This window comes from Hirundo rustica, chromosome 5 (genome assembly GCF_015227805.2).
Source record: "Hirundo rustica isolate bHirRus1 chromosome 5, bHirRus1.pri.v3, whole genome shotgun sequence".
NCBI classification, from domain to species: Eukaryota; Metazoa; Chordata; class Aves; order Passeriformes; family Hirundinidae; genus Hirundo; species Hirundo rustica.
Window position 1 is genome coordinate 57,801,541 of NC_053454.1, and position 15,140 is coordinate 57,816,680.

General features: G+C 37.3%; 1 protein-coding gene across 1 annotated transcript in view; it reads right to left on the reverse strand.

Annotated features, from left to right (window-relative positions):
- Positions 1–8,825: 8,825 nt before the first annotated feature.
- TTC29 (tetratricopeptide repeat domain 29) overlaps positions 8,826–15,140 on the reverse strand; it is a 68,124-nt gene continuing 61,809 nt past the window's right edge. The window contains exons 8-9 of the mRNA XM_040065442.1: positions 12,523–12,646; positions 8,826–9,542 (exon numbers count right to left, since the gene is read on the reverse strand). Coding sequence (XP_039921376.1) covers positions 9,240–9,542; positions 12,523–12,646 — 427 coding nt within the window. The 3' untranslated portion in view covers positions 8,826–9,239. The remainder of the gene's footprint in view (positions 9,543–12,522; positions 12,647–15,140) is intronic.

A 15,140-nucleotide genomic window follows, 5' to 3' on the forward strand; every position in this document is an offset into this window, starting at 1 on the left:
AGCGAGAGTAAGATGAAAAGTGTTTTCTGCTTAATGGGTTGGTATTAAGTAGGTGGGAATGGCTTCTAATTAGCCAACAATTGCTGTGTTTCTCAGTTTCCCTCCCTTCCCTCCTCCTGTCGGTCACCAGCTGCCAATCTCTCTCTCCTTTTCCTTTTTTGTGTGGAGTTCATTGCTCACTGCAGTGAAAGCCTTTGTTTAAAAAAGAGGGCTCCCAGGGTCTCATCTGCCAGGGTACAGCTTGCTGCCTGCGATGAGTAGCAACTGTCAGTTTATTTTATCTCAACCTTTTCATCATTCTGCTGAAACTGGTCGAGGGAAACCACCTGAGAGACCTGAGGATTCAGTACCTACAAGTCATTAGCCAGGACTGCTCAGTCTCTCTCCACACAGCAAGTCAACTGAACACTGCTTAAAAATATAGTCCACTTTAACCCCATATTTTCCTACGATGTATTAGGACTCCTCCTGCATCTTCCACATTTTAGTTGCATGATCATTCCTTAAATATACTACAACTGCCATTAGGGCTGTAACATATTTTTCAGTGTTTCCCAGTAAAAACATTCTTTAGAAATACAAAAGATAACATATTAAAATCCAGTTATTAGAATAGCCTGTCAGAACCTCCTTATTGAGGCTCTCCAGCACGAATATCATACCTAGCAACTCTCCCAATTATTTGAACCTCCGCTTGTCTTGAAGTTTTTGATAATGCAGTTCAAAGGAGCAAAATATACTTATAGTTACAGCTGTGCCACCCTCCTCAAAACAGTATGATTTTATGGGCATTAAAAAAAGCAGTATTTGGTCCACAGTTTTGAACGTATATGCAATATTCAACTCTCTTTGCCATACAGTTTCTCTGTCTGTAGGTACACACGTATATGTTCATGTACCCCACATGCACACTCATCTTCCAAATGGCTAATGGATTACAGTACAGTCATTGAAAACTTAGCAAAGTGTGTGAGAAAAGGAAATATTTTATTTTGAACTAAAACAAAATTAAATATATCTAAATCAAATTCTGTATCATTAGTCTGAGCCATCTGGTTTTGGTAATCACAGTTAACTTGTTGCAGTCATTACTGACACTTTTAATACAGCAACTGAAGTATTATTTTTCCTTGTATGAACACTGACCCTTTTCAAGATCTGTAAGAGATGGCAAGAATATAAATCCAGTTATCCTTCAATATATCAGTTGATTTCTTAATGTTTGAAATTGTCAATGTTTCACCTCAATTCTCTTCTTACTGCAGCATAAGTGTGCATACTTGTATGAATATCAAGAAATTAATGTTGTATTTGATTTAATAGTGTTCTCAGAACTGAGCTAAAGGTATCAGTGAGAACAAGCTCACTCTTGCAGAATTACACACTTCATGGCACTCTTTGGCAGATTTAAAGGTTCTGGAGTCACAGAACTTGGCTCTATAACACCCTGAGGTGAAGTTTTCCAGCAGGAGCCTGAAATGTGAGGTAAACAGAGGGCTGCAAGTGCTGCACCCAGGATAAGAAGTCAGTGGATACTGTGCAGCACATGTCCCTCTCCCGTCTTGGTTCCTAAAAACTGGTTTTTCTTGACACCTCAGGTATGGTCTGATTTCCTATTTGGCAAATTCCCTGGGCTCACAATATGAGCTGAACAAAATTACTCTAGAGCACAGGCATCCTCCATTTTTCAGCTTCCATTTTCTATCAGTAATGAGTGAAAAGCACGGCGCTAACAGATGCCCAGTTGGGATGCACAGACACAGTCAGGCAGTGCCGTGTCTCTGTTCATGTGACCTATAAATACCAGACAGTGGAATCCACCTTCAGAAGAAAGACAGGGCTTGAGTATTGGCCTTCATAGACATTGGCATTAGCAGAGGAACAAACATAAGGTTTACTTATGAGGGGTTTGGGGCACTCGCAGTTCCCATTTCAAAAACTGCTGTGGAAGATTAATTCCCCACAGGAGCTGACACCAGCTACATTGTGTTTGACTAATATTCGTAGCAGCTCAACATCCCCAAAATTAAAAAGTATGTCAGAATTTTAAGAAAAAGGAACTATATTAAACCACTGTAGCAAATGTGGGAAAAAAACCCCAACAACTTAGAATAAGAATAATTTAAAATCACCCTCTCCATATCAATTACTGTATTGGATACTTATTAATGTCAATATTGCAGGATAGTAGCTCCATGTTCACAATAATGCACCTGTATGACACACTATGAAAAATCCTGAATAATTACTTGGCTCTATGGCAAAACCATATGAGGCCTTCCATGGGAATATTCTGTATTATAGATAATATTGAATGCTTAACTGAGTGAGTAGGAACAAGCAGATGAGCCTGGAGGCATGGTCATCTACTTAAGCATGCATTTGGATCTTCAAGCTAATTAATCACCCAGTTGTGTACTTAAACTTTGTCAATCCATTCCCACAGGTGATTAAGATCTATTTAAAGGCCATTTTGATACTTCGCAATTTTCTATTAACCAACTTGTCAAGATACTCAATAGGAAGTGTAATTCTTTCCAGTTCATTCTCTGATCCCAATGTAATAAAAACACAGAGCACGAACAGTGTGGAAACAGCAGGAAAACACTGAAAAAAAACTCTCAAACCCCTCCTATTGGTTCTACTACAAGCACAAAAGATATACCTAAGAAGATGAAAGTTGAGATACCAGATACTGGGTATAGAGGTAAATGACTCACACTCCTTAAACGTTGGCATAAACATGCATAAAATTGGAATTCAGAGGGAAGCTGTAGGGCCAAAAGAGGAGAAGGAATAATTTGCTGTATAAAAGTGAAGAACAGGCGAGAAAACACAAGAGAACAGACAAGGAATGAAGAGAAACAAAAAAATAATAAATGTTTCAAAACCGGTTCAAAACATCACAAAGTATCTCTGGTGATTACAGAAAAGAATAAAGAGAGGTGGATTTTTGGGCAAAAGAAATACGGTTTCATAAATACATAAAACTGTGGAAGTACAACAGTTCACTTTTCAAAATAGATTGGCTTATTCTAAATGTAAATCATTTAAATCTTGACTATCTTCAGACCACAGAGTCTTAATAAAAACAGCAATTTGTTACTTATAAGAGGAACATAAAAGGATGTATCTAGGCAGGGAAAAGGATCTCAGAAAAGAAAATCTCTCAAGGATGCAGGTAAGAAAGCTGGCTAGTGAAACCCAGGAGAAGGAAGGCGTTTGATACACTGTCTGTGACTCCTGAGATGACCTAAGGGTTCTGTTACAGAACATATGCACCAAACGCAGTTTCTTTGTCTTGGCTTTGATTTTCTGTGTCCAAAGATTGTTGGGGAGCTTTGGGTAAGGAAGGGTTTGCAGCAGAGAGCTGTTTTCATGTTGGCCTGAGGTCTAGACTGGTTGGCTTATCTGCAGACAGCAACAATAAAAGATTCTTTACAAAATCTAAATAACAACAACCATCTCAATATTAAACAAACTGACAAAAGTCCGATCTCTAGCTCTTTGTCTGGATCCATTCTCCCTCCTGAGCATAAACCCACTAGATACACCTCTGCTTGTGTATGCAGCAAAGGAAAGGATGGGCACGTGGAGAGGCCCTAGGGCCACTTCAGAAGTTTTCCAACTGGCTGTTCCTACTTTGGCCCTGCCACCGTCAGGGCACTGCCAGAGCACAACTCCTGCCAGCTGTTTGGTTTTGTGACTCTTCTCTTCATCAATGCTGCAGTCAAACCTAAAATTTCTAGGTGCCTCAAATCAAGGATTTCTCCAGAAGTGGCTTAACATGGCTGGGCAAGAGATTTGATTTCTTTTGCACCATTCTATAAAATAAAGCAGGACTGAACTTCTGCCTTGAGAATTTTTGCTTTTTAAACTGGAAAGGAACTCTGCTTATGTAGAAGCACTGACAATGCAGTGCACAAAACTATGCTAGTTCAGTGCATAAAGCTACACTAAAGGGTCTGACAATATACTGCAGTTTGAACATCACTTCCAACTCTTTTTTTCCACAAGAAAGAACAATTCACCTTATTTAGGAAACCATTTTCTGCTGATCTAGGGAGCTTGTCTGAGAAAACACAGCTGGATGCCAACAATATTTAGCACAGGATGTGTCTAAAGGAAGTGTGTGGAAAGATTTAGATGGTTCCATATGAAACATCAGATGGCAAAAAGCCCAGATAACATCCAAATTCTCCTTTGGGTAAAATGTTTTTATATAACTATTGATGACAAGAACACTCACAATGGCAGCCAGGGTGATACTGATTTTTTTGAACCTCTAACACCGCTTTAGTCATAAAAAACCTGCCAGCTCTGAGCAAGGACTATGAAGAAACTTCTAACACATTAATCCATGGTTAAACATGAAAATGTTCCATGAGCCCTCCTCTTAAATATGGTATAGGCAATCCAGACACCCGACCTAGATCTGATCCTATCTAGCGATTCCCAGTTATTTATGTCGGTATTTAAAAGAAATCACAGTAAAGCCCCCTGGATGTTGCATTTTCACACAGCATGAGAACACTGAAATCAGCACTCCCCTCTTTTCAGAGAAACTTCAGCCATTGACAGAAAATAGAACAAGCTACTGCACTCCTGGCAAAACTGACAGAGATGTTTATACCCTGTTCTCAGGCTCTTCACCGAGAATCTGGTGCATCCTGGCCACTGACCACGGTGTGCTGAAAAACCTCCCTGTCGCCCTCAGTTCTTCTCTTCACACTTGATTCTTTCTGTAGTCCAAGCAGTAATCACTCCCATTTGCTAAAATCCCAACTAATAATAAATAATATAATATAATATAATATAATATTTATTGAACCAGATAAGCTGATTTTCAGAAACACACCGGTTCCGTGCCATCAACATCTATACAAAAGCACGGTCTATTTCAACACTTAGTCATGACTGCATTTAAGAATCATTAAGAATATTTTAACAGTGTATCTAGCATTAATATAAAAAATGACTGATATTTTTAAAAGCTAAAGGTGAGACAAGATAAAATTTAGAAAGTGATGAGTGCTAGGTGATGTGAATAAAGAAGAGAAACTCCATAAAGAGGCATAGAAGCCATCCTGTGAATTTCAGTAGGGGACTGAAACATTTGAACTACTTTCAAAACAGGCTTATTAAGAAGTGAGCCTCTGTGCCTCTGGCACAGGGAGAGCCTTGGAGTCTGTACTTGGTCACACACCTCCTTTATGTAATTTAAAGTCATACTTCTTATTTACCAGTGTGAACAATAATGTTTATGATTATATACATGCTATATATAATGAACAATTGTTTATATAATTCCTGTATTTCATATTCAGCTGCATTTTCTGAGAAACCCCAAAATCTCTCTAAAATCCTTTCAGTTTCTCCCTATCTCCAGACTAGGACACAGTGCACAGACTGCTGAGAGGGAGGAGGTAACAGCAGAAGCTTTCCTAGAATCAGTGTATTTTAGACAAAAGAGACAGTAAAAAAAAAGCAGTTTATCACATTATGAAGCAGCCTGTTCTGCTGTTGGACACGATTACCAAAATGGTCTGTAAATTACACAGCTCTGGTAAGTTACAGTAGAGAAATATTAACTAATTAATATTAACAAATATTAATATTTGTTTAGCATAATCCTTGATCTTATATCTCACTTCTGACTCTCCCATCCTTTATGGACAATCCTTTTATTAGTGAATGACAAAGTTACACACACGTTCAATCTAAAATGCACCTGGTCAGATGGTTGTTTTCCAAAACATTAGAAATTTTGTGCTAGCCACATCTTTAACAGAAAAATGGCTGCAAAACATCTTAAAGAGCTTTCAAAAATGTGAGTCAGTTGGATGAAAATGTACTTTTTTACACAACACAAAAGGACACAGTCACACTATGGAATGTACTATTCCTGACCCCCATAAGAAGAGGCTGGAGAAAGAATATTGAGGGACTACGTATTTGGGAGTAAGAACAAAAGCTCATTGGATTGCATTTTCCAAGCTACAGGTTTAGCTGGTCTGCGCCTTTCAAATTATATTGAAGGCTGCTCAGGTGTGGAATTCTAGAAATAGCCCTGATCATGCTGAAGTTGATGGTACCAGATGATTCCATTGATCATAAGACTTCAGAATCGATGACAATATGCAGTATTTAAAGCTATAATAAAAACACTCCAACCAAATAAACACAGGAAATCTGTGGTAAAATGTGTAAATTTTGCCATGTTCTCCAAAGTCAAGGAATGTAAATTTAAATTGTTGTCAAAAGCACATCCTATTGCTCAAGAAAGCGACTGAAGACTCTGAAGGATAAGGAAAACAATGCATTTTAAGTCTACTCTTAAAAGTGTTCAGATGATTTCAAGCATTCAAAGGCTGTGCCTCAGCAAGCCCTGCCAGACGCAAAAACCTAGACTGAGAGTTGCCAGACTCACAGAAAACAATTTCTGATCAGCATTTCCTGTAATCAACATGCAAAATCTGATTCAAAAATTTCCTGCCTTCAGCACCTTTAATTACTCTTCCTTCCTCTAGAAGGCGGCAAGTCAGGTGATTATTTATTGAAAGACCTGTGAAATGTTTTCTCATCAGACAATGTTAGGCTGTAGGCTTCTTTTTAGGATTTTATGTGGAGTCAGAATCCTTTTTGCCTACTGATTCTGCTGATAATGTTTTTTATCCATTTTACTAAACATAAAAAGAACAATAAAACCATATTTGTTGTTGCAGTGGCATCTCACAACGATATAAATAACTCTCTTGTAAGTGAAGTCAGGTGACTGAGTCAAAGGCAGCAGATAGAAACACATTCCCCTTTGCATTTTTAAACTTTATTTTCTGACAATTCCGTCCCTTTTGTCCGTGACAACTCCAGTCAAAAAAATCTATTTTATTAATAAATGTTGAGGTAAATTGAGTAATTAGTGGTCCTTCCCACCCGGTTATTGAAATGATTGATTTAGAAAATAAGTCCTGGTTGAAAGACATAAGGTAATATGGCAGTACTTGAATTTAAATGTAATTGTTCCCCTACTAGCTTAAGTATCTCTTTTGCCTAAGAATACAGAAACTACTCTTATTTTTTTGACATAGAAAAAATTTTCAGTCAGAAGAGTTAGACATAAAAACTTACTGCCTTTCTTCCTTTCATTAAATTTCCCTGCGGATTAACAACTACCATTATATCTTTTCTTTCTCTGTTCTATCCTCAAAAAGACTGAGAAAAATCTCATAGATTATCAACACTGAGCTGTTTGAAAGAGCTAGAAATACCGCTCTATTATCACAGCAGGAATTTCCTAAGTGATGAGTTCATCATAGGATGCACAGACATTCTCCTGGAAGGTAGAATAAAGGCTGTACCTGAAACTCAAAGCCAGCAAATCCTAAACTTGAATTGGTGCCAGGTCATGTTTTGCCAGACAAAGATATTAAAAATGTAATGCCAGTACTAACGAGAGATTTGGCACACGAAACATGAGGAATGTTACAGATTGTGCTGACAGTGTGACATTGTGTTTTCCTGGATGTAATCTGGGTATCATGAGAGTAAGCTTGGAGCACTAATGAGAAGAATGATATTGAACTGGAAGAGCTGCTAAATATGCAGTAGCCACAGGGTTCCTGGAGTGAACTGGAACTGAAATGAAAACTGCAATACTGAAAGTAACAGAGGGTAAACTAGGCAGAAATACAGAAGGAAGAGAATCTCAGCAGGCAAAACTTGTTTGTGGTACCACGCTTGCCAGGACATAAAGGGCTTTTCTAATCATACTCTGTTTATCCCTGAAGTACTGTTAAAGAGGAGCAGGATTCTCAAGCTTAAAGGGGCATGTATCATTTCAGGAGATAAATGAATTTCACAACTGACTGGAAAAAGCCATGTATAAAAGTTGACCAGAAAACCCCTTTAGGTGCAAGGACTAAAATTCATATTGGAGATACAAAGTTCATTCTATGTCTTTGAGGTTCCTGTGTTGTTTTTTTTTTTTTGCTGTGGCCATTGTTGATTTTTGTTTGCCTCCTATTTGCATCAGCTAGAGTTAGTGATCCTTAAATGAAATGTACATAAAATTATTTTATGAATTCTTTTTTTGACCACATCTGTTGGAATTCTTGGCATTTGCACTACAGGTCTCGACAGGAGACATGCACCCAAATAACTCTGACAGCCAACAAAATCTGTCATGTGCTAAACGTTCACTTATTGAGACACAAATCACAATTATAGATATGTATAGCCATTGAATAAGTGTTACCATCACTAGAACTTTAAACAGAATGCTATCTAATTTATCTCCTCAGCCTCCAAATGAATGCCCTTGTTCCTTAATTCTCAGTAGCTCCCAGTGTTGCCTCTGGTATCCTGGCTCCTGTTAAACTTAATATCTTCAATTACCACTTATTTTATATACAGAATTCACCACTGAAGTTATACTTAATTTTTCCACTTCTATGAAAGGGTGAGATACACAAGAAAGCAGCAGCCAGGCAGTTCTTTGTCTTTAAGAGTAGGATAATTGAGGGAATAAGAAAGCAACCCTGAAGCTCCATATTGTGACTGCCCCAGTTGTCATTTATTTCCACTGTACTCCAGATTCACACTCTTCACAGGAATGCAGAGCAGGAAGTTTTAAGGTAGACTTACACCTCCTCCTTGCTCAGTACAATACAGATTACTACTATCAGCACTTGGAGATAATGCATAATTCAGTTTGTCTTGTATTAATATACTGTGCAAGGGAAAAAGAGTAAAGAAAATTTAACCCATGAAGAAAGAGGTCTACTCCACACAAAGTCCTCTGCTCTTTCTGAGATAAGGAAACATAGTAAAGAAAGCAGACTTGTTTTTATTTTTTTCCTTTTCTCTCTGATGTCAAGTACAAGGAAACCAAAAATAAAGCAGTGTGCTTTTCTGGATTCAGAACTATGTCAAGCAGAAATTTCTTCTCACTTTTAGTAACAAGGATCTTATTTTTGGATGCATTTGAAAAGTGTACTGCAAATGGAGATTATGATTTTCTTCTTGAAAGATTAAAATAATTATGTTTTGACTAAAACACGTAACTGTGATGTTCTGGCAAACAGCACTGAAAAAAATATAAGTTGCTATCCACTCCATTTCTCCCTGTTACGCTGTATTTTAACTTGTTTAATTCAGCCTCTAAAACAAGCGCACAAAAGAGCAAAGCCCAACCTCCGTTCCGTACAAGGATTAAGCCCGGGAAATAATTTAATAAAACCCTACAAGAAAAATGACTTAAGCGTTGAGGACAATGCAGCACTAATGTGTTTCATAAGCACTGCCTTACCGGCTGTAAGAGGGTCAGTGCACATGTCACTTCTGTTTTGCTTCCATGCCAGCAGGCACCGCAGGCTGAGGGGATCCGCCGCTGCTGCTACGTGGCTGTTGAACGGCACCATCAGCTGATGAGCCTTGGCGATGCCACAGTAACTCTCTGTTTCTGCCACCAAGGGCAAATTGTTCAAAGATTTCGCCGCCTCGGAGGCCTGGCTGAAATGTTCCAGGGCTTCCTTGTAGTTTCCCTAGGAAAGAAGGGAAAATAAAAGACAATAATGTTTAAAAAACTGCTTGTAGTCGCCTGTATTTTACCTTCACGTTACCGCCAGTTTCTCTGACGCCTCAGAGACGTGGCAGCCCACAGAATGACCCGTGGCAGGGCATTGAGCAAGTCTCTCCCTTGCTGTTTTCTAACCTCTAAAATCCAGATAACACTGCTCATATCTTTGAACTGAATAGTTTTTTGGGTATCTCTGTAGTATTTTGAGCATACAAATCCAAGTATATAAATGCTAAGTATTAATAAAGATTGCATCCAGGCCGTTTAGAAATCATTGCTGTTGTTTCATTGCATTCAACTTATCTGTGGGAGGAAGGGTCCTAATTTATGGTGGTATTAAATTTTAAAAAATAAATCCTAAAAATGGAAGAAAAGAGGGTAACTAAGTGACAGACTTCAGAAAAGAACAGAAATTAAAACTTACTCCTTTATGGGGGAAGAAAGGGGTATACAAAACCTCAGGGATATTCCTAATCACAAAAAGAGAAACAGTAGGGAAAATGTAGCCCAACTGTTGCTGAATAGAAAACTCAAATAATTTCTCTATCCTACCATTGGCATGGAATTCTGCTGCCCTGATGGCAGAAACTTCCTGACTTGAAAACATTCTCAGAGCTGTCTTATCCTTTCAATCTCATCATTTGGTAAGATTGAAATTCCCTTCTGCACAGAGCCAGGGAGGAGAGACTCCAACTGGTACCTGTTTCACTTGATACCACTTTTTGGGATGAAAATTCCTGTAAGTGGCAAAATGTGCTTATAATTAAAAAAGGATGAAAAGAGTAATAGAAATTCTAGTAGTCTTTTAGCTTTGTTTAATACAGCAGAAGAGTAGAATTAGGCCTATGAGGACACAGCAATGAATAAAGAATGATAAGCTGTAATATAATAAAAAAGAAGAGACACATACTTACCATACTCATGAGAACTATAGCAGGTTAAGTGATGCAATTAATGAGAGGAATGCAGCATATCAGACTAAGAAACTTGAAAAAGGTGAAATGAGAAATGAAAGAGTATCATGCAAACTTCAGAGTGAACATATTAAATAAGCAACCTGCTTAACAAACTGGGAGAAATGAGACCTAACAGTCCTGCACAACACAAACCCAGGCATTTTAGGAAACAAGAACCACCTGAGTAAAACAATCATTACTGGAAAGCAAACTGTGTGTACAGCACTAAATAAAAGTACTGGTGAGGAAAGATACAGCAACAGTATGGACAGAGCAAAGTGAATTTGGTCAAAGTGATTTGTGTTTGGAGGAACAGGAAGAGTTATATCCCTGGTTTACTAAAGGTCCCCAAGGATAGATCTGGATATAAGTAGAGATATCTTTAATTTGATGGACAGTACTACTGCAAATTTTATCACTGGGGGATGTACAGAGTTGAATAAAAAGACCGTAATAATGACTTAACTTAGAGAATACTGGTGATGACAGCTGACACCAGCAGGCAATGATCCAAAAGAGGAAATGTTAATTCATACTCAGTTTTGGTAAATACTGCTGACCTTGCAGAAAAAAAAAATGATACAGAAAGCAGGGAATTGCAAACTTTAAGATTTTTTTTAATGTTTTAACTAAATATTTAATATACATTAATAAGATTAAGTTACTGCACTTGTGCCCTTCTACACCACTGCCCCAGTTCAAGGCAGAAAATTCTGAACTGAGAAAGAGAATTTAAAGAATAATCAAATAGAGATTAGTTCTTAAAATAGCAGTTCTATTGAATTGATTATTAGCAATGGTGGAAGAAGGAATGAAATACAGACGTAGTTAAACAGAATTTATTTCATTATTTTTTAGATCTGGACAAGAATAATTCAGCACATTGTCATATCACCCTGCTTTCTTCTAAGTTTCAGATCCATTTTGCAATTACTTCATCAAGATGTCAAACACCTTAAAACTTAATTTTCAATGGGAAATTCATCATTTATGTTAGAACACATGTAAACAGAAAACTCTCATCTCAGGCTAATTTAGACATTATAGAGAAAAAAAAAAATTCTACTGCTTATGAAATAAAAACAGGACAAACAGGATTGCAATTCTGGTAGTGGGAGCTCTCCATAAGAGGAATCCAGGGGGGAAAAAAAAAAAATAGGGGCATTTAGGGATAATGTAAGGTGTAAGTGAAAAGGAGAAAGCATTCTGTTCAGTATATTAAACACAGAACTTATGACAAAAAATATGCAACAGAAGATAAAAGGGTATTTCTAATTTTATTTTATTCATAGTGAAAGCATTTCCTAAGTTCCATATTATTCAGCATACAGAACAAATTATTTTTATTACTTTTTGTATCTAAATAATTTTGTGTAGCAATTCAGCTCTAAAATAGGTGTGAAAGCACAAATCTTTCACTTCTGCAGCAACGCCTTTAATCCTTTTGATTTCAAAACCCAAGTGTTACTTCAGTGCATGTGGAGACAGAAGAGAAAGTCCTTCCACTTCTAACAGACCTTTGACAAACTACTTGATGCTAGAACCCATTTCATAAATTTGGCTGAGAGAATCTACAGGAGAACCGCAGCTAAGATTATAAACAGCTCATTAGTATACAATGCAATATACATTCATGTATAGTGCAATAAAATTTCATTTGCATTAACCAATGACTCTTTATGGGCATATATGGCCCCAATGGTGATTTCCATGAAGATTTTTCACATGTAAAGTTTGTTCTGATCTAAATGTGAAGGTTTTTATTCATCTATTTTACATAGATGTGTGTGTTAAATATGATGTGAAATTTTCACCTTTCCCAGAAAATTAAGGCACATTTCATTTAGTCACGCAGTGACTTCTCCTTGGGTTACACCTGCAAGATGCAACACCTGGATCAAATCCTCCTGTGTCACCTCATAGGCAAAACCAGATTTTACGAAGAAGTAGATGAAGTTGTTTGAGATCATTACTACAAACAGTACTTACTCTTTCATTGTGAACTTTTCCAAGTAGGACATTTGCATCCACCAGGCTTTGCCTTAGATTAGCTCTCTCAGCATCCTTCACAAACTCTCCCAAGTACTTCACAGCCTCATTTGATTTTCCCTGACTGAAGCAAAGGACAGGGACAAAATGAAATATTTACTCAGATGGCTTCTTCAAATGCTGAAGAACTGCCCCCTTGTTCTGAAACAACTTTACTTTGTGATGACTCATCCATGACTGGATTTTGTTTCCAAATGGCCTTCAGCACTACCTGTGCTGAGCCCAGTGAGACTACTCCACACAGAATGTCTGAGGGCAAAACTGGATCCTTTCAGCAAAATAGAACAAAACTTTCTTTCAGAAAATTGTGCCATATTTTAAGGCCTAGAATGAAAACACATGTGGATGATTTTGTGGAAGGGCTTTTGGATCTCTTTTTTTTTTTTTTTTTTTTTTTTTCTATTGAACTGCTGATTATATTTTCAATTCAGCTGGACCTCACATCCTGACAAAATAGGGGAAGGAGGTATGAAAATGGTTTTTTTCAGTAAGGCTTTCTGTCATTCAGAGCTGCTCTAGAACCTGGTGGTGCAGCAGCAGCTCCATAAAAGTGCTGTATCTCACTTCTGGGGTGACAGCCTTTCCTTGGAACACAATACTGCCCTTTGGCTGGGTGGATCAAAGGCGGCCAGGGTCACACAGGCAAACCTATAAACTGTGGATTGCAGGTGCCACCCCCAAATCCCAGTGAGCTCAGAGCAACCTGAGGTCATAGCTGCATCTAACTTGAAAATTGCCTAAGGTACTTTGACAATAACAATTTGCAGATTTCTTTTTTTTTATTATTTAATAAAGCCAGTCATATTAACAATATAAGACCTCAGCAGTGTGATTGCAAGATATAAGACAGACATCTGAGGTGCCCATCTTCCCTTTAAGGCCCGAGTGTTACTCCAGCTGACCTCAATATTAGCCATGAACTTGAGTCACTAATGTAGGAGTGTAGCATGCTGAATGACAAGGCACCAAGCAAGACAGAAAAATCCAGTCTTAATTAAGAAATTCACAAAAATAGGAGTTTCTGTAAGTGATAAAGAATTGTGATCTATTTTCTCACCATCTTAAACCACGTTCAAGTTATATTCCTGCAGCAAATGACTGCTTGGCATTTATTTACAATACAGTTTTTGTTATAAACTATATTAGGGATATGTGCTTTCAAAATCCGGCAGAACTGTGAATTTCTTTCTTTTATGCTATTAGAGTAATTATAACAGCCTGCCATGAAACAGGAAACACAGCAAAGCTTAGCTGCAAATTTACAATATTGCAGTGAATATCTGTATGTGACTCAGAGGGCAAGATTACTACAAAAGGATGCTAAAACCACTGCAAACTAACATTCTTGAAATGTTCAAGGATATGCAATGGCAAAGCTTAGTGGTCAGTTAGCAGACTAGAATTTACTAAACTTTCCTAATTTAAGGATCTTATTACCATGAGAATATGAAACATATCAGACCATAAACATTTACCAAATGTCAAAAGGCTTCTAAATTTTAGAATTAGAGACACATATTTTTTTAACATGCCTTTTTTTTTTTTTTTCTAAAGAAAAGAAAATCAAATATTTCCCTACAGAAATACAGCATATGATTTATATAAGTTAAAGGACAAGGTTAAAGTGTTAGACAAATATTAATTCCAGTTTTTCTAGTTTTCTATATGCAGTGCACAGGTGCAACTTGAAGAGCATATTATATGGTATAATCATTAAATCCATTCAACCAGACCTTTGAGAGTTAAAAACATATATTCTGAGGAAAAGGACTCCTTGGTCCAAGGAATGAGAATGAAACAGCACAGAATATTTGTGTATCAAGGTGATTCCAGTTTCCAATTGGGAAAACAGGACTGTTAACACCCACATCCCCTGACAACTGTCCAATTATGTATATCACACTTGGCCTACTGTTTGCAGTAGAAGTAATCAATAAAGGATGTGGTTGAGTGAACATAGATTTTGGTTGAACCAATGCATGAAAACTTAATCATTTACTCAGAGTGGAGAAATCAAATAGAGCAGAGATGAAACAGCCACTAAGGGGTTTGTTGATTGTGCCACCAAGTTTGTGGGCTAGAGGCTGAAAGTAATAAAGCAAATGGAATCAGTGACAGGAGAAAATGTAAAAAGGTTTTCTTAATTTCATGAATTAATAGAAATGTTTTGATGTATTTCTCTCCATTTTTTATTTTTCACATCAAAACTTCTGTTCCACATATAGAAATATATGAAAATTGCTAGGGCCTATAACCTCTTTGAGGAAAACAGGAATCAATTTGAGACGTATCAGAAAGGTATTTCTCACTGTTAGAACTTCACTTATGCCAGGTAGCAAGCGGTTGGTACAGTTTAACAATTTTTCAAAGGAAGTACTTTTAAAAGCACTACAGCTTGAGATATTTGAAGTATGCAGAAGGATTACTGAAACATTTTATCCTGCACAAGACCTGACCTGATAACATGATAAACAGGTCTTTCCTACTCAAAGGGCTAATATTTTATAGTTCCTTCAAAAATCTACATGTTATTTTATACAGCCATATACTTTCTATCT